This window comes from Choloepus didactylus, chromosome 4, assembly GCF_015220235.1.
Source record: "Choloepus didactylus isolate mChoDid1 chromosome 4, mChoDid1.pri, whole genome shotgun sequence".
NCBI classification, from domain to species: Eukaryota; Metazoa; Chordata; class Mammalia; order Pilosa; family Megalonychidae; genus Choloepus; species Choloepus didactylus.
In genome coordinates, this window is record NC_051310.1 from 126,699,125 (window position 1) to 126,719,618 (window position 20,494).

At 35.3% G+C, this 20,494-nt stretch overlaps 1 protein-coding gene across 5 annotated transcripts in view; it reads left to right on the forward strand.

Moving 5' to 3' along the window:
• Nucleotides 1–20,494, forward strand: part of WDR72 (WD repeat domain 72) — a 237,577-nt gene that overhangs the window by 35,448 nt on the left and 181,635 nt on the right. For all 5 annotated transcript variants that reach the window (XM_037833922.1, XM_037833923.1, XM_037833924.1 and 2 more), the window contains 10 exons: nucleotides 1,249–1,327; nucleotides 2,625–2,799; nucleotides 3,456–3,532; nucleotides 4,540–4,659; nucleotides 5,590–5,735; nucleotides 6,112–6,208; nucleotides 9,806–9,947; nucleotides 11,833–12,078; nucleotides 14,367–14,587; nucleotides 16,860–17,055. In XM_037833922.1, coding sequence (XP_037689850.1) covers nucleotides 1,249–1,327; nucleotides 2,625–2,799; nucleotides 3,456–3,532; nucleotides 4,540–4,659; nucleotides 5,590–5,735; nucleotides 6,112–6,208; nucleotides 9,806–9,947; nucleotides 11,833–12,078; nucleotides 14,367–14,587; nucleotides 16,860–17,055 — 1,499 coding nt within the window. The remainder of the gene's footprint in view (nucleotides 1–1,248; nucleotides 1,328–2,624; nucleotides 2,800–3,455; nucleotides 3,533–4,539; nucleotides 4,660–5,589; nucleotides 5,736–6,111; nucleotides 6,209–9,805; nucleotides 9,948–11,832; nucleotides 12,079–14,366; nucleotides 14,588–16,859; nucleotides 17,056–20,494) is intronic.

Here is a 20,494-nt window from a genome sequence, read left to right on the forward strand (position 1 = left end):
TTTAGAACAAGATTACATATAAAGGAGAGAGAGAGGGAGGGAGGGAGAGAACAATGAATATTTTGTTTCTGTAGAAGGAGTTTCTTCATCTGTGAAATGAGAGGTTTGACTAAATGATTTTTATCAGTGTGTTTCTTTTAGGCCAGGTTTTCTTAGCCTCTGCTCTATTGGCATTTTGGGCCAGATAACTTTGTGTTGTGGGGGTCTGTCATGTGCATTGTAGGATGTTTAGCAGCATCCCTGCCCCTCTACCCACTAGATGCCAGTAGTACTTGTCCAGTTATGACAACAACAAATACCTCCAGACTTTGCCACACATCCTTTGAAGGGCAAAATCAGCCCAGGTTGAGAGCTACTGATCTAGAAGATTGAGTTCCAGTGTTTTGTTAGAAAAAGGAAAAAAACTGCTAATCACCAAATGTGTTTAACATTATTAGTCTTTTGCTTCTTAATAATAGCTTCTCCTTCAAAGCCAAAATGCTTTGATTTTTCTTCCATGGAAATTTTTGTTTAGGTCTCAAAACTGTCAAAACTGTCAAAACTGAAGAACATTGCCCAACAACTGTGAAGCAGCTATTCTGGGTTTTGTGAATGGAAATAATATAGATTAAACTATCCCACATTGGGTGTATTTTATAACTGTATCTATATCTTTGTAAACAAGTCAGAGTTTTCTAAACAAAAAGAGTTTTATAAATATTAAGCAGCAAGGATGATTTCATAATCTATTAGCCCTTCTATGCATTTAGAGAAGCAAAGAAATAAACTGATCTCAATGATAGACCAAATGTGGCCTCTTGGTGGCACTGTTTATTTTTAACAAAAATGATACCTTGGCTCCAGACATGCAGCACTTGATGCATTATGCTTTTCAGAATATGTAGTTTAAGTTCAGTGAAATGAACCATTTTTAAGACGATGTAGTTTCCACGGAAGGACTTTTGTATTGTCACTCGAACAGACTGTGATGGCTGTATCCCCACAATTTGTTGTAGGCCAGATTGACCTTAAAGTAAGGTTTGCAAGCTGGTGGCAGGGTGTAATTCCCAAACAAAAAGCTACAGATACAGTATGTCATCCCCTGCTAATGACCACAGCATTTTCTTGCCCAGTAATCTGTAACAAAAAGCCACATAAACGATCAGGCTGCACTTAAGTGCAGCACTAAAGAAAAACTTGGTAGCACAAAAATTATTCCAGCCAATTGAGTGGAAATGACAGAGAATAATATAAAGTTATCTTTGCTAGGGAGATGTGTGTTTGGAATGTCACCAATGGACAGTGCATGGAAAAGGCCACACTTCCTTACAGGCACACTGCAATCTGTGTAAGTATGCTAACTTCCTGCAGAATATTTTTTTGGTTCTACAAATCATTTAGAATATTTGCTATGCAAATGTCTTTGGAGGATATTCTTTCCTTTTTTGTTTTTTTTTTTTTTTTTGTCATGAGAATAGAGTATAATCAGTAATCATCTGCTATTTTGGCATCTTGCTTTCCCAAAACTTATTATTGAAGAAATTTTTTTTCTGGATCTTTCTTTTATTTCTACATCTTTCTAATGTAGGTAAATCTGAAAGACAATTTCCGTATTTTTTCTTAATGACAAACACAAACACAGAAAGATTCAATCTTGATGTGTTATTTTATGAAGCCAAAACACTTATTTCTCATTTTCTAATTTCAACTTACTTTTTGATGGATAGTTTCTGAATTTCTAAATTTATTATTTATGAAAAGAGACAAAGAGGTCTAACAATAATCTTTGTAGGCACTTACCAATATTTAAAACAGATTTTGGCTTTGGTAGATGGATGCCAAGATATTTGTGAATTTAGTTGTGTGAGTCCAATAGTGCTGACAGTGTTTTCCCTACTTTACTCATTGCATTTAGAGTTGATGGCTTGCATTGCAACATTTACAAACTGCTTTTTATTCTTCTGGCACCAAAACTCTGCTTGTTGAGGGAGCGCACTAAGGGTAGAATGCATTACTTTATGAAAGCCGTCCCTAAAACTTATTTGACACAATAATTCCTTAAATGGTCTTCAAAAATTTTTATTTCTTCTTGAAATGTATCAATGTTACTAGAATAGGAACCTTGGTTTTGTTAGAGTAGTTGTTGTTGTTTAGTTCTATATAGCACACCAGAAATAAATACACTTGTGAGCTTTCCATGATTTGGAATAAATTCCTTCTTTTCCCAAAGTTCCCCCTTCCTACAGGAAAATGATGGGGTACAAATGAGAATAAAATACAAAATAACACTTTAAGAGTTTCAATTAGCAAATAACTGAACCAACTAAATGTTATTTGCTATTTAGTCCAATACCTAAATTGTCAAATGTTATGGTAGGAACATGTTGGAAGCAATGTAGCTATTTTAGGTTATTTGTTTTCCTTATTCCTTTGTTTTGGTTTTGTTTAAAATGTTTTTTAATTGTTTTTTTTTTTTTAAATTTCTTGATAAAGTTAAAAAAAGAAAAAAAGAAAAGAAAAAAAAAGCAAAAAAAGAAATTGACAAATGATTAAACTAAAATCCAGAGAAGTTTTCAGCACACCCAAGATTAAATTAATTGCTGATGATGGAATTATATTTTTGCTTTTGAATTCCATTTGCATAGTATTACCACTGCTCATTCCGGATGACAGGAGAAGGCTGGCTTCTGTGTTGTGGAGAATATCAAGATGTCCTCATAATTGATGCCAAAACTTTGACTGTTGTTCACACTTTTACATCATCACAGTCACCTGACTGGGTTAACTGCATGTGCATTGTTCACTCCATGAGAATTCAAGGTAATAGTTGGATATTGTATAACACCAAGAGATTGCGTATAATATCCACTTTTGGATTATTTGTTAAATTATGGTCAAGAATTAATGATGCTTCTTTATCTGTCAGTGGGGTTAGCTGTCTAAGCCATATCAAGGAAAACTGAGAATACCAAAACCAGTGGCTCCAATCATTATATGGTCAGCAAGAGGTTAAGATGAGTAAAAGGATAAGATCTCGGTTCCCATAACCCAGTTCTGCTTGGTAAATTTTAAGAATGACAAGTAGGTTTTGCTGTAGATTGGCAGGACTCTTGGGACTTTCTCCCTGCTGCATCTTCTGGATATAGTAATGAAGATAATTCAGTTTCTGTAATGAGTGACTAGACAGGAAAGAGAAGGCCAGCTCCTTTATTATTTCTAAAATAGGAAGGTATAATATTGCCAAGATGATGGTTTGCAGTATGGTTTTGCTTTTAGTAGTGCTCTCCTTCTACATGGGGATCAATCTGAAATATTAAAACAAATTTGGAACATGATCTAAAATATTTATTATTTTCTGTTAAAAAACCGGAGCTGAATATTTTCCACTACACAGCCTTAGGTGACTATGAAGTGATCTGTACAAGAACCAGTTATAGCAGTGGTCCACTCATATGTGACTTCTGTTCTTTTTACAGAGGATTCTCTCTTGGTGGTAACAGTGGCTGGGGAGCTGAAAGTGTGGGCTCTCTCCTCATCCATCAGCAGCATTCAGGTTGGCTTGTGACACTTTATTTTCTCTTGTTTCAAAAATATTTATTAAAAATTTTAAATTACAAAGGCATTACATGCTCACTGTTGAAAGTGCAATTACATAGAAGTGTATACATTTTACTTTCATGTCCTTCCCCCATCCCTCTTCCCAGGGATAATTGGTAACGTGGATTGTCTTCTTCCAACGTTTTCTCTGTGCATATACAAATGTTTTTATTTACATACCCACACACATGTAACATTGATTATATTTTTAATTTACTATCATAGAAGATTACCTCTCTGTCCCATATAACAGAAGTTCTTCTGGGTGTGTGTGAGCAGTGGCAGGGAGATGATTTTGAGTATCCTGGGATCACCCACTGTGGGTCTCTCATGTTCGCCTGCTCCCTGGCCTCAGGTGGCAAGTCAAGGTCATGGGCAGAAGAACAGCCATTGTATTTGTGCTGGTGGCAAAATTGTTTAGGCTCCTCCAGGGAGCTCTGGGGTCTTAGGAGTGTCTTGGCTGAAGAAGCCCAGAAATTGCATTGCATGCTGAGCCCAAGAAATATTCAGCCCAAGAAATGCTCATCAGAAACTTACTGTGAATATAGTATTTACGTGTTCTGTGAAGGCTACTCTTCCATCTTTAAAAAGCACTTTGTTCATTTTTATATTTTAGCAACTCAGGTATTACAGGTTTTAAAAATTTATTTTACATTCTTCTTTTTTCTTTTTACCATGCCTGAAAGTCAGTAACTTATTATCTTCATATTCTCAGCATTTATTATGGTCCTTCACACAGTGTTTGTTGAATTATTGTGTATAATGAGTCCTTGAATCCAATTCCTGCTCACAACATCTTTTGCAAAATAACTTCGTAGTTTAAAAAACTCAAAAGGAAACTAGGGTACTTTTCATTTTAGGCTATTGGTGCGATCTACTTCAGGTACATGGGGAGCAGATCTTCCCATTGTCATATATAAATTATCTAGAAATAGTACTAAAATGTTTTCATTACTTTTGAAGGAAAAACAAGATGTTTATGAAAAAGAATCTAAACATCTCGACTCCCTGAACTGCCAGACAATACGATTTTGCCCATATACGGAGAGACTTCTATTGGTGGTATTTTCCAAATGTTGGAAGGTATTATAGAATGATATCATAAATACCAGTGATGTATACTTGTAGTCTGTTTTTTTCTGTTCAGTGCAACAATTATAAGAATATGGTTTAAATATGATGCAGTCTCTGTTATATTATCAGAGCATGAAATGACTTCTAAATTATGACTGATCATTTTATAAGCTTTCTTCTCCCTACATTCAGCTGTTTTGCTTCCCAGTATATTATATGTTCAATAATATATCTTGATTAATAGCAAACCATAATACTAATGAGCATTATTTCCAAAAGTTGCTACCTGCACGTCATAATTAAAAAGAAAATTAATACTTTTCACCTACATAGATTAATCTTATTTTAAGAAGTTTTCCCTTCTTCTGCTTGTAATTACATTTGTTTCTTGTGAATATATTCATTGAGGTCTCCAAGAAGAAAGAAAAGCTGTTATCATCATTTGATAGTGTCTTTTTTTTTTCTTTCATATCCCGTTTAAGTGGCTCAGTTACCAAAACTATACTGTCTAATGCTATGGTGACTATGTATTGCTAAATGAATATTTAAAAGTACATGGTCAAACAAAAGATTTCTGCTGTATAAACTTTTTGGCATAATAAGTTTTCAAATTTTAAATTTGGACTATATGGAAGAGAATAGAATTATACTGAAGTGTTGAGATTTTTGGTCTCTGTGCTTTATTGGCACATTCTGAAATGGCATAGCCAGGTAAACTTTATCTACTGAAACCTACCTTAATGAAATGTAAAACAAATATGTACTAGCAAAATATCATCTCGATATATGAGTACAATATGACCTGTTATTAACGCTTAATATGTTGTTGCATTAATGTTACCATCTAAATAGTCTTTACAAGCATAATTTGTCTTTCGCCTCATTGGCAGATTAGATTGTAAACTTTTGTTAATGTGTATCATTAACTTTGTGTTTTAGGTTTATGATTATTGTGATTTTTCCCTTCTGCGAACTGAAGTTAGTAGAAGTGGACAGTTCTTTGCTGGTGGAGAGGTGCTTGCGGCTCATAGAATCATCATCTGGACAGAAGATGGTCACAGTTATATCTATCAGCTGCTGAACAGGTGGGCTCAGATGGGAGCAGCATACAAAACATTCAGGTAGAAAATGAACTTTGGGAGGTTTATTATGGAAAAATCCCTGCATGCTGCCCATGATCAAAAACCAGAACAAAACAACTTTGGCACTAGAAGATTTACCCTGGGCTTGGTAAGCTTCAGCCTTTGTGTAAAACAGCAGGGGATGAAGGAATGAGATTAACCATGTATAACTTGTACAGCTGGTGCTGGGTTTTCAAAGTCACTTGTAATTATTAACCCAACAATTTCTAACTAGAGTTTAGAACTTGAATGGTACCATCCGGCTCTTGAAAGTGGGAGGGAAGAAAATGAATAAAGAAGCCCAAAGTTCTGAACTTTGCTTTTTATTTTCGCCATGCAGTGGGCTTTCAAAAAGCATATACCCTGCTGATGGAAGAGTGCTTAAAGAGACCGTTTATCCTCATTTACTGTGCTCAACTTCTGTACAAGAAAACAAGGTAATGCAAGAATTAGAGTGACTGCCTCAAAGCTGTTTCACTTGGTTTCTTAGATAAGTGTTGCTTTGTCTGTAACAGAGTCAGGCTTGAAAAAATTGAATTGAAGCATCACCTCAAGTAGTTAATGAGAAAATCAAGTCTAATTGTTAATGGCTAGTCGAGAGAGAACTTTGTCTTTAAAAATCTCTTTTTTTAAGGTCTAACTAAACAATACATATTTATTATAGGAAAACTCTAAGGGCTGACAAAGACAAAAAGGAAATTAAAAATCTTGACCTCACCACCGTAATATATTCACTGTGAATATTTTTTATTTTATGTATTTAACTTTATTTTCATTCAAAAATTTTCAAATATTTGGAAATGGTGCAAGAATAGTACAGTGATATACCCTTTACCAGTTGTCAACATTTTGGCACATTTGCTGTCTGTCTCTTTATCTGTATCTTTATCTATCTGTCTATCTATCTGTCTGTCTATCTGTCTACACACACACAAATAAACATATACACCCATATCACACATTCATTTTTTTCACTGACCTTTTTAGATAGTTTGACAGAACATTGTTAATGTTATGATGTATCTACTCCAATTTTGAAATTTTATGAAATGGTTTATGTCCTGTTTTGTTTTGTTTTTTAACTTAATATTGAGATCTTTTTCACGTATTTAGCTATTCTTCTGAAAAAAAATTTTTTTTGTTGTTTAAACAAATATAATTGAGATTCCTGGCAGAGGCTGGGAGATATAATTGCAAGCTTGTTACATGACTGAGTTGCACCTTTTGACACTCTATGAAACTTGGACATGTATGCAGTTTTTATTTTATTTCAGTAGAGTTACATAAAGGGTTTTGTGTTTTTTTAACCTATTGGTCTTAGTTGTCAGTTAATTATTCAAAAAGGTAATTTGTGAGAATGGAGGGATTTTGAATTATTGGTGTGTCAACCAAGGAAACATGTTGCTTTTTACAAAATGATTATTTGCTTAATTAGGCTGCATAGCTTTTGGAGAACCTATAATTCAGTGATCGTCCCTTTAAATATGAGTGAGGTTTTGTTGCAAAATCTTGATTCAGAAGGTATCAACCAAAAGTTAGAGCTCCCAGTGATACTGGGGCATAGGCAAACGTTAGAATTATGGCATGCAGACTATATTTCTCAAGTAATTTGTGGATGGCAATAGAATCTTGTTTTGGCATTGATCACAAAAGCAGTATTGTGGCTTAATCAGTTGTTTTTAGTTATGTTTTAAAGGACCTGCCCTTTCTTCCTTTATATAAGCTCCAGAATGTATTTGTACAAATTACAGTTTACCCTAAAAGGTGACACTAAGTCCTGTCCTTTAGGAGCTTCTACTTTACTGCAGGCATCAAGATATACATATCCATGAGGAGAAAGTACAGCAATAAAGATTAACTTAAGAAAATACTAATCTTATATGAAACTATCTTGTTTTGTTTCTCAAAACGTGAAGACATAAATATATGGGTCTTCTACTAATAATTCTTGTTTAGACAACCACAGTTGTTTCTGTATCTCAAAAGTGGGAAGTGCCTGGAAGTTAGTGAAATATAAACAGGATAATCTCAAACTAAAAGAATTTGGCTTACCTATCCTTAGATGTCTTTTATCCAGTCAAGAAGTTAAAGTCATACATTATTCTACTCATTGAAAACATCACCAATATTCATGGAATATAAGATTTCTTAGTGTCTCTTTTATTAGCCCTCTTTTACAGTTAGGGAAAATGAAATGCAGAGAGTTTAAGTAAATTGCCTAAATTAAGTAACTAGCTCTTTTAATAGAGCTGGTATGTGATAAAACCAGGATTTGAATACAGGCAGTTAGCCCCAGAAAGAGACTTCACTCTTAGCCACTGTATTTTACTACCTCATAGGGGATGGGTTCTCCCTGTGATGGGTACCGGGTACTGTGATGAAAAATGGGTCAGGGGCTATAAAGGGGGTGGGGGTGGGGGTTCTGCTGTACTGGGAAGGAGGAGTAGAGAGGGTTCAAGGAATGGGTGTCACCAAGTGGTGGACACGATGGCAGAGGGGCAGCAGGAATCACAGGGGCATCGGCTGTATGGGCAGAGCACTGGGCTGGGAGGCGGGAGGTGTGCTGGCACCAACTGGAGTGACCCAGAGCCTCTCTGGGGCTTTATTTCCTTGTTAGAATAATGAGGGAATCGGACTAATAAAGTCTATGTTCCCTAAAAGGCTGGGAGAGTTCAACAAGCCAATTTTATCAAATGTATCAAATTTATCATTTCTAACATCTACCAAATAATGGCTGTGAGAACTGTAGGACCCCCAAATGCCTTCCGAATCTAAAGAAAGAAAGAAAGAGAGAAAGAGAGAAGGAAGGGAGGAAGGAATGAAGGAAGGAAGGAAAAGATTTATTGAGTTAACTGACTTCATTGGAACTGTTTTCCCTTTTGAGTCGCCTCGTTTTGTGGGACTGTCTTGGTTGAGTGGTTGGACTAGTTTCTCATTCTCTTGTCTGAGTTTCCTCACTCTATGGCAGAGATAATACCATTATTGACTTATTTCATAGCATTGCAAAGATTAAATGCAGCAATATTTTGGCCCTTAATATTCTCTAGAGATACATTATTGAATCTTTCCATTAATACATCTAAATGCTGACCTTAAAACACATATTTTCAGACTACGAACCAGCCCTTTTTTAGACTTCTTTAATTCTAGCAACAGCAATTGGCTTTCTTTTCAGGGTGCCTTTTATTTGTACATCAAAAGATGTTTTTTCAATCATGTAATCATTTTGATCCCTTGTGCATAATCTTTGTATACAAGCCTGCCCAAAGAACAGTGACCCTGCACTGAGGTGCCAGGCAGTTTCTACACTTGCCACTAGTAAAAGCATTTCTTTCCAAGCACTGGTGCCCAACATTCACACTTTTCCTCAACAAAATTATAAATCATGGAATCATTTTTCTCTGTGATCACTTGGGAAATTTGAAATCAAAGTGTAAGCATGTTAACATCACAATTACATACACATATTAGTTTTGATATTTTAGTTGACATTGGAAGTGCAAGGGACTTTAAGGAAACTAAGCCTCCCTGGTGGGCTATGGTGTATTGCCTAAAACATGGTTGTTTAGTCAAAATTACTGGATTCAAACCCCAGCTCTACCCTTTGCTGTCTGTATCACCTTAGATAGATCAACCTCTTCACTCTTAGTTTACTTGTCTGCAAAATGAAGACAATGATAGTAACAACTTTACAGGAATATTTTGAGGATTATTTAACCAAATAACATGCAAAGCCCCTGGTGATATGGGTAATATGTACATAGAACATGTTCAATGAATGTTAGATATTCTTATTAACTCTTGAAAGTATGGCTGATGGCTTTGCTTCTTGTTTTATAAAGACTTTTTTATCTTAAGTCAAAGATTAGTTCGTTTAATATACTTGGAAATTTTGAAGCCACTGGGAAATAAATAGAAAAGATTTAGTTCAGCTATGAAGTCTTATTCCTCCATTTAAAAACAGTGGCTGGCCACCTAATCTTTATAGTTTGATATTTTTCCTACATAAGCGTTATCTCTTTGTTTCTGACCAGAGCCTTCCCTTTGTTATGGGATACATGAATGAAAGGAAAGAGCCTTTTTATAAGGTACTTTTCTCTGGAGAAGACTCAGGGAGAATTACTTTGTGGCACATCCCTGATGTTCCTGTATCCAAGTTTGATGGTTCTCCTAGAGGTAAGTTTGTATTCCTAATCACATGTCTTCTGAGAATTAGTTTATAATTAATTCAGGGTTCTTCTAAGTTGAGTAACTTAGGAATTCAAGTAATGAGGAGAACAGGGATTCTACTCCTCCTGTGCCCCCAGATAGTGAAGCCCACAGATGACTCATTGGTTTTGGAATAAAGGAAAGAGTCACCACTGGTTTCCTCGATTTGATAGTTCTCCACAATAATGTTTACTTTGATTATTTCAGTTTTATAGTCTAAGAAAAATTAAAATAAGCAAATGTAAATCACCTGGACAATCACTGTTTTAGCACCCAAGTTTATATCTGTGTTTGCAGTTCCAAGCAACTCTCATAACCCAATGGAGAAATGAATTAAAAAGGGGTACAAGCTACTCATAAGACAAATTTAAAAATATGGAAAACAGGAAAAAATTTCTCATATACCACTATGCATTAAATTATATCTAATACAATGTTGCCTAAAATATGGAAACATAAAAGTAGTTTAAACATGATGCTTATAGATCTTAACAATACAACCAATATAGTTCAAATTAACATCAATTTAACATAATAAGTAAAGTCATGTTTTATCGAAATGAAATGAATTCTGGCAATATGGATATAGGAAATGAAATGAATTCTGGCAATATGGGTATAGGATAGGTTGATACACCATATTCATATTTTTAAATTTGTCCTGTGAGTATCTTGTACCCTTTTTAATTCATTTCTCCATTGGGTTATGAGCGTTGCTTAGAACTGCAAACACAGATACAAACTTGGGCACTAAAACAGTTAGTGATTGTCCAGGTGATTTACATTTGCTTATTTTAATTTTTCTTAGACTATAAAACTGAAATAATCAAAGTAAACATTATTGTGGAGAACTATCAAATTGAAGAATCCAGTGGTGACTTTCCTTGTTCCAAAATCAATGAGTCATCTGTGAGCCTTCACTCTCTGGGGGCACAGCAGGAGTGGGATCCCTGTTCTCCTCATTACTTGAATTCCTAAGCACAAGTTCCCTGTAGTTAACAAGTTTACTGGTATGACTTAGTTTCCCTGTCCCAAATGTTTTCAAAATGGTTCATAAGAGACCTAGGCTAATAAGAAATGGGTTAAGAAATAGACTTAGAACCTGGTGTGGCATGTAACAAATCTTCTTACAAGTTCAGTTTTAAGAGTTAAAAGTTATACCATGCCCATTCCTGGTGGAGGTAGGTTTCCCCATGACCATTCTCCCCCTAAAAGCAGAGTTAAGGCTCTAGCCCATCTTATGTATGATGAGAATGTAGAAGTCCATGTAAACTAAGAGTGGTGGTTGAAGTTTTCACAATCACTGAGGCATGTCTAACTGCAAGATCAGTGAGGCCCTTTCCCATAGAGCAGTAGGTTGGATTTAGTTGGTTTCTTCATTCCAGCGTGACAAGACTCTTTCGTTTTCTGAGCGTACCTGAGGCCCAGTTAAATGCTTGAGTGGTCAGCTATATAAAATGATAGCCAGGGTTCTTGATAGTCACAGATGATTTTAAGATACTCAGATCTTTGACATTTAAAGAAAAGATTTCTTCCATTTTTCTCATCCAATTAATAAACACATAGCTTCCTCCCTAACATGCTAAGGCAAATGAGATTGGTCCACTATTTTACATCACTACAAGAATTTTTCAATTGTTTTCAGTTGGCCTAAGTCTAAAATGGGCACACTAACACTTACCTATTCTTCTGGGGATGACCAATACAGTCACATTTTAAGTGAAGACAATGGATGGCAGGATCTGCTTATGGGCCATTCTTAGGATGGCAAGAAGGCCTTGGTAATATTGTCTATATCTATGATGTATTAAGAAACCAAAATTTTCCATTTTTGTATGTGTTTTCCTTTTAGAGATACCAATAACTACCACCTGGACCCTTCAAGATAATTTTGATAAGCATGATACCGTGTCACAAAGTATTATTGACCATCTCTCTGAATGTAAAGATGGGGCAGGAACTGCAGTAGTCACTTCATCAGAGTATGTTCCAAGTCTTGATAAGCTAATATGTGGCTGTGAAGATGGGAGAATTTTCATTACACAGGCTTTGAATGCTGCCAAAGCAGGACTCCTGGAAGGTGGCTCTTTATTAAAAGGTCATTGAATTTTTATGAACCTATTTATTTAATTTATCTAAGCTTCAACTTCATCAAAGTGTACTAAAGAAGACTGCAGAAGCTTCAAAAATTTGCTGATCTTTGCTGATAAATTTGTACATATTTTAATTTTAAAGTAAAACATACATGAAGTTTTTGAAAAAGCATTAAAAAAAAAAGAAAAAGAAAGAAGAAAAAAGGTCAAGCAGAAGGTTATATATTGAAGACTATTTCTCTCCTTCCTTGGGCTTTCAGTTCCCTTCACCAATGGGAGCTGCTGATAGGACTAACTTTCTTTATACCCTTCTTGAAATTTTCTGTGTATCTGCAAGCATATGGCAGCATAGCAGTATACATTCTTTTAATTATGCAACACAAATGAGAGCATACTCTACAAACTTTACTTCTTTAAAAACTTCCTTAAAAAACATCTTGATGCAATATCTTGGACATTCTTTATGAGCTCATTTTAAATAATTAATAATAATCAAAATTAAAATTTTTAAAATCTATTGGTGGGTGTTTAGGTTTTTCTAGTCTTGGGTCACTGTGAACAATGAAGAACTGACAATCTTTGCACATCTCTCTGGTTTATCTGCAGTATTAATTCCCAGATGTAGGATTACTGGGTCAAAGTTTATGTACATTTTTAATTTTGAAAATATATCTGAAGTGTTCTCCAGAAAGCTGATATCATTATACATGGATGTCCACTAACAGCCTATGAGCATGCCCTTTTTCCTAAACCTTGTCGACTTTGTGTGCTATAAAATGTTTTAATCTTTGCCACTGAGGAGGAAAATGGTATCTTTTTGTTTCAATTTTTGTTTTTTTGTTAATCAAATATATATGGGTTTGTCTGTATCTTTGTACATTGCCATGACTAATACCTATTAAATAAAGATTGTAATGCAGTAAGTTGTCTTATATAAGGGAAGAAAATGGAAGTAATTGAGAAAAAAATTTGTATGCCATTTTCAATTGTGTAGGTCCTCTTAGACTGTAAAATCCTTAAGGGTAAAGACCAAATATTAATTAAAAAATGTTTTTGTTACATTGCCTATTATTGTAGTCAGTTTACCTTGACTAATAGTAATTATTACTATAAATATTAAATAGTAAATATTACTGACTTACTGATTGGAGTAGGAGAGTCAATGACAATGAATCATGAAGAGGGAATTTACTGATATAGAGGTAAATGTTTGCTATTAAAAGTTAGAGAAACAGCTTCGACTTTAGCATTTTTTATGTAGGCAGATTCATCGTAATATCCAGAAAGCAGAAACCGCCATTAGACTTGAGTCTCTAAATTAATATTCATCACGGTTTCCTGAGGGATACAAAATAAGGATGTGCACGATGGAGCAGAAGTAACCGAAGTATGACGATGCTTTGGTTTTTGTTTTCAATTTAAATAAAGAGTTTGTGGTCTATGATCTTCTTCAGTGTTTTTTAGATTTAGCTAACAATGAAGGAAAAAGCCGTATGATTAGTGAAAAGAGTAATGAATTGGATGTCAGTGGACCTGGGTTCTAGTACACCTTTGGAATAAAATAGCCATGTGCCTACCAAGTACCAGGCACAGTGCTAAGGAAGTATAGACATTATCTTATTTATTCCACCAGTTAGTCTTATGTGAAATAAGGACTATTATTCCAATTTCTCAGACTCTGTACCTACTGGTTTAGAGGGAAAAAGCAACTTGCCCATGTTAGCATATCTAATAAGGGATAGAACCAGAAGAACAAAGCCTGATTTGTTTAATAGCAAAGCCATACTCTTAAACATTATGCTGTGCTTTTCACACTTGGATGCAAGTCACTTAACCTCTCTGAACCTCCAATACTTTATCTGTAACATTAAGGGGTGGAATGAGGTATTCTCTAACATCTTTCTTTTATACTAGCCTTGGTCATACAAATTTAAAGAAAAACACATAAATTCTGAGCTTATTTTTGTGGAGGCAAAATGTTTGAATTGTTCACTCTTTTACAACAGTGTTTGCTATTTCATGACCCTGGAATTAGTCACTTGCTGATGTCATTGAAGAATTAACAGCCTTTGAACAGCCAGCTTTAGTGTTTCATCAGAGCATGATTTGGCTTATGATAAGGAACTTGGCTTCTGAGATGATCCAAGGGATGCTCATTAATTTTCTTGGTCAACTACATAGCTTTAATTGTGTGTGGTTTTCTTACATTCAAAATTATAAAAGAAAACCTCAAGACTATTTTCTGCACAATATAAATAACTCTTTAATTATTTGGTGTTTCATTGTTTTCCAGATTCCCTCCCTCACAAAGTTCTTAAAGGCCATTACCATAGTGTTACTTCATTACTATATCCACATGGTCTCTCTTCAAAATTAGATAAAAGTTGGATGGTGTCCGGGGACCAGGACTCATGTGTCATCTTGTGGGATATCTTTACTGAAGAAATTTTACATAAATTCTTTTTGGAAGCTGGTCCAGTAACAAGTCTTTTGATGTCACCAGAGAATTTCAAAGTAAGTTAACACAAAGAGTGAAACATAAAACATAAATCTGAAAGTTATGTAACATAACAGAAAGTTTAGAAAACAGAAGAAAAATTGACCCATGTTCTCATAGAAAAGAAAAAAATTTCTGTGTACCCATCCATAATACAGCTGGATGATTTTTATGTATTGTATTTTAATATTTTTATATGCATTTTATTATTTTTATGACTTATATAGATAATTGGATTCTAAAGCAAAGTGCTTACCTATTTTTTCTTTTCCCCCTGGTTATAGAACCTTCATTTTTCATGGAATTATCTTTTTTTGTTGTTATAAAAGTGATAGATACTTGATATAAAAACAATACAAAAAATATGGGAATCTATATATTAGAAATTAACTTTAGCCTTCAGCAATTTTCTCTCGTAATATTAATATACAGTTACGTTTTCTTTTTCCTAGATCAGTTTTTACTTGTTCATTTATTTAACAGATAATGAGTATTAACAAATTTATGAGCATCTATCTTGTGCTGGGCATAATGAAAACATTTTTTCCATGAATTGTCAACTTATATTCACTTTCTAAATTGAGTTTGCTATCTCTATTAAAATATGAACAGCAAACTTTTGAGTTTCCCTTGAAATAAAAGTACACAGTTAGCATTAAAATGGGTTTGTAAGTTAGTTAATTGGCTTGTAAAAATTACTTCTCCATGGTAATATAAACAATCAACTCCAAAGTCAACTCAGAGGAACCTTACAATTTTTTTTCTCTGTGACATAGTAAGAGCAATATTTCAGCTATCCAAATGTGATTAAACAAAACAGCAAAACAAAGTTAAGTGATTTTTGAAAGAACTTGAGTGTGGTGATTTGGGATACCCTGATATGCCTTATATTCCTAAGGGTCCTCTTTTTCTTCCTTTGTAATCATATTTTTCCTCCCATTTCCAGGACACTAGTCCAAGTCAGTTCCTGTCCTGACTTGGTGTAGGCACTCCTTCCTCCCACTGACTGCCTGACTCCTCTCCTTTCTACCTCAGTCACAGATGATTTAACTGCAAGGATCAAAACCCATTCAAACCAAGTCAGATAAAAAGGGATTTCATTGAAAGGGTTTAAGCCATCCTTATACTCTTCAAATATCCAAGACAAAACACCACAACAGGGACACAGTGGAACTTGAACTATAAATTCAAAAATCAAGGTTACTCTTCAAGTCTTCCCATCCCAAAACTGTCTGCTTTTCTGGGATTGCTCTATTCTCTTGCTTCTCCCTATGACTTCTTATTGCTTCACAATTTCAGACTCCTAGAACACAGAATCTGAGTGGCCTAGTGTGGGTAACTGGTGTATGTCCACTCCTGGCCATAGGATTTGTGTTTCCCGAATCTCTGTCTGTGTGCCTGTGTGAGAGGTTAACAACAGATACTGGGAGAGTCTCAAGGGACTGCTACACCTGCTTAAAACACAGCAGCTGAAGTTGTGGCTTGGAAAAAGTAAGAGCTTCCACATGGCACGGTGATTAGAAAAGAAACGGGAGCTACAGCCCCGGCTCCCCCTCTGCCCCCAGTAGTAGGCTGACTAATGGCTGACCCTCACAGTCATGGACAAAGCTGTCTCTCAGATTGGCCTCAGCAGCGCACAGCATGGAAAGTCATTGTCCTAAACTCTGTTCAAGGTAACCATATGCTGACTATTTAAAAAATATCTTAAGGATACTTTGTTCCTTGTGTCTTTGAGACTGTGCATTCAGTTGGAACTATCTAATGCTTACCTCTTTTAGATTGTGTCTACACTGAGTTTCCTGTTTGGATTAGAATCTGTATAGTTCTGGGAACAGCACCAAATCACAATTTCAGGCTTTAAGTGGAAAATATCAGCTCATGATATGCTTGGGCCTAAGTGTGTGTCTACAAATAGCTTATTTTTCTGGCAACAAATTAGTTCTGGAGTTTATTTTATTCTGCATTATTTCCGATGTCTGCCTCACTGCCTGAATTTGCTGAGTGATGTCAAACCCTTTGTTTATCTTATCAGTAGATTTGGCCTGGAATTTTCCCTTTTGCTTGGGTTTCTTGACCTTCCCAATAGGTTTTGGAGTTTTAAAATCTACTTGGTATATAAAGCTCCTCAGTAGAGTGTTAGGTGGAGAAGTGCTGTAGGAAGCAGAAATGTTGTTTTGTAAGTGGGGTTCTGAACAAAAATTTTTTATGTTTCTAGGGAAAAATATCTGATTTAACTACAAAGAAAGCATTTGATTATTTACTCACAGAAGAATGCTGTTTTCTTCACAGCTAAGAGGTGATCAGATAATTTGCTGTGTGTGCGGTGACCATTCTGTGGCACTTCTCCACCTTGAGGGAAAGAGGTGTCTCCTGCATGCCCGGAAGCACCTTTTCCCTGTGAGGATGATAAAATGGCGCCCTGTTGATAATTTTTTAATTGTTGGCTGTGCAGATGACTCTGTTTACATCTGGGAAATTGAAACAGGTAAATCGAAATTCTATTCCCTTTCAGCCTTTGTATATTTATGACACCAAAGCATTTGGCAGGGTGGAGGGTTTCAAAGAAGATATGGTGATGACCTCATTTACTTTAACTTTGGGGGGGCTCCATTTAATGGCTTCAATTTGAAGGCATGTGTAGAAAATAAAACACAGTGACCACTAAGTCAGCTCCTGACCAATTGATGATTAGCTGACAGGGCAGTGCACAGGAATGAGCCGGATATTTCTGGAAGCTATAAATAAAAACATAAGTTATCAACTTTAATTATTAACAAGAGAGAAATTTAGGGTCCTTCTAGTCTCAAATTATCATTAAATTCTGCTTTCTTCAGTATCCTCACCATCTCAGCAACATTTTCATCTAATTGATGATCAGTAATAATGGAGTGTAATTAATTACAAACTCCAGAAAGTTGAGTCAGGGAAATTGAAAACTGAGTGGCTCAGTTGAACTTTTGATATCATATGGTGGAGAATGTATAGTTTGAACTTCAAAATTTTTAAAACAATTTCACTGTATAATTAAAGACTGAAACTAATATATTTCAGGTAAATGCTGGGAACATATCAAATAAGGCAAGGTAATTAATGAATGTGAATCTAGAGTTCGCTTAAGAGTACATTCAATGAACTCTTGCATGAATTTTTATTGATTAATCAGTGGTGGTTTTATGTTGGGTGTTATTAACAGACTGGATAGTTTATACTATTATAGTTTAGGGCCATATGTCACCAAAATAATTGCTGTTTTCTTTACAACTGACTTTCATATATTGGTGTTGATTGCTAATGTACCAGAATAGTGAGTATGCAATGCCACACTGCCTTACATATGTATCTTTCTTTACCATTTTGAAGGGCTTTCATGTTCATTTTTTCATTAGATGTTCACAACTTCTGGGGTAGGTAGGAGAGGTGTTATTTCCTGTTTTATTGATGAGGAATCTGCAGCCCTGAGAAGTTAATTAAATGTGTGTGATAACAGAGCTAATAAATACTGGAGCCAATATAAGGGTCACCATTGCTGTTTGCATGATACACACAAAACTAAGAGAGTTTTGGAACTTTTAGATTATCTATCAACCTGAGAGGCAGTTGGTATAATGGTTAGAAGTGCAGACTCTAAAGCCTGGGATAGTTGCATGCCTCTCTGTATGTCAATTTCCTCATCTATAAAGTGGAAGTAATGATACTGCCTTCCTGTCAGGATTAAATGAGGTAATACCTACAAGGCTTGTGAGCAGCGCCTCAGTAATAGTTAAATATTATTTCATTATTAAATTAAAACATTTATGATCAATGATTGCATCAAAATATTGACTTCTGTTTGTGAAAACTGTCTTACAAAACACATGTACATATGAATGTGTGTGATTGTCCGATTCTAGTTGTGAGCATTTGGTAATCTGACATATTTTCCCTACAAAGTAGAATCCAGCAAGACTAAAGAAGTGTCTGAGCACTTCCAAGTGTTCGTGGTCCCATTGCCCCATGGAAAGTCATTTTTTCATGCTAGGTAACTTTTTATGTACTTTTTTTTAAATGCAATTTTATTGAGATATAGTCACAACATAGAAACCATATGAAGTGTATGTTCACTGGTTCACAGTATCATCACATAGTTGTGTGTACATCCCCATGATCAAATTTAGAACAGTTTCATTACTCCAGAAAAGAAATAAAAAAGAAAACCCTAATCCTCCCATACTCCTTATCACCCCATATTATTGAGCCATAGTATTGGTGTGGTACATGTGTTACTGTTGGTAAAAGAGTATTAAAATATTAGTTACCTGTAGTCCCTAGTTTGTAATAAGTACGTTTTTTCCCCCATATTCACCTCTATTATTAACCCTTTATAATAGTGTCATATATCTGCTCTAGTTCATGAAACAGCTTTTTATATTTGTACAGTTCATCACGCACACTCTACCACAAGATTCACTGTATTATACATTCCCATGTTTTAAGCTCCAACGTTCCTTCTGGTGACGTACATGACTCTAAACTTCCCCTTTCCATCACACTTGCATACTTTTCAGCAGTGTTAATTATCCTTACAATAACATGCTACCATCACCTCCATCCATTTCCAAATATTTAAGTTCACTCTACTTAAACATTCTGCACATATTAAGCAACCTATCCCCATTCTTTAGCTTCATTCTATATCCTGGTCATCTATGTTCTATATTTTATGTCTATGAGTTTACATATTATAATTAGTTCATGTCAGTGAGATCATGTAATATTTGTCCTTTGTGTCTGACTTATTTCACTTAATGGTCTCATGGTTCATCCATCTTGTTGCATGCTTCAGGACTTCATTCCTTCTTACTGCTGAATAATATTCCATCATATGTATATACCACATTCTGTTTATCCATTCATCTGTTGATGCACACTTGGGTTGCTTCCATTTTTTGGCAACTGTGACTAAAGCTGCTATGAACATTCGTGTGCAAATATTTGTTCACATCCCTGCTATCAGAACTTCTGGGTATATCCCAGGTAGCGGAATTGCTGGGTCATAAGGCAGCTCTATTTTTTACGTACTTTTTAATGGAGTGGAAAGTAAAAGAGGGAAGACAAATCTCTATTACTTCTTGAGACAATATTTATTCCCATCTTTAATTTTAATTTTATTATTTCTCTTTTTACCCCCCAAATCATAACCAAATGTTGTGGAACATTTGAAAAGCATGGAAAAGCATAGAGAAAAACAAATAATCCTATCCTACCGCTTAAAAATAACTGCTATTAATATTTTGATTTACTTTCTGTCAGAAATCTTTTCCATGTCAATAAATAGGTGTCTGTATTGTGTATTAGTCATGGTCCTGGCAGGAAACTGAATTCAACCCAGACTGGTCCAGTGTAGAAATTTTAATGAAAAGACTATTACAGAGGTACGGGTAGGAATTAGGGAACAGACAAGGAATGGATGCTGAGGCCCCGGGCATTCAGTCATTGGTGTTATCAGAAAGTTCTGAGCAATTACAAGCATGAAGAGAGAAGAGGAGGAAGTAGTATTATTTGAGCCCAAAGGAGCTGGAGCTAAGGAGGAGAGGTCCCCCTTGGAGTTATGGGAGAGAAATAGCTCCCAGCCAGAGATGCAGGTTGAAACATGGAGAGTGTTGGAGGAAATTCTCTTCTCCCTTCTCTTGAAGCCTGAGAGCAGGGACCAGTTCTAGACATCAGCCTCGACATGCACAAGGTAAGACAGAGATGGTGGAGAAAGAATGGAGTGGGTTGTCAAATGACAGTAATCGGTATAGTGGCCATTATGCACATACATAATTTAATTGAAAAATCTTATGTTTGGTTATCTATATTGTTTCCTACACTGAAAGTCTACTTTAGAATTGCTGTGTCAAATGTTAGGCACATGTTTAGTACCAAATTACTCTATAGAATATTTG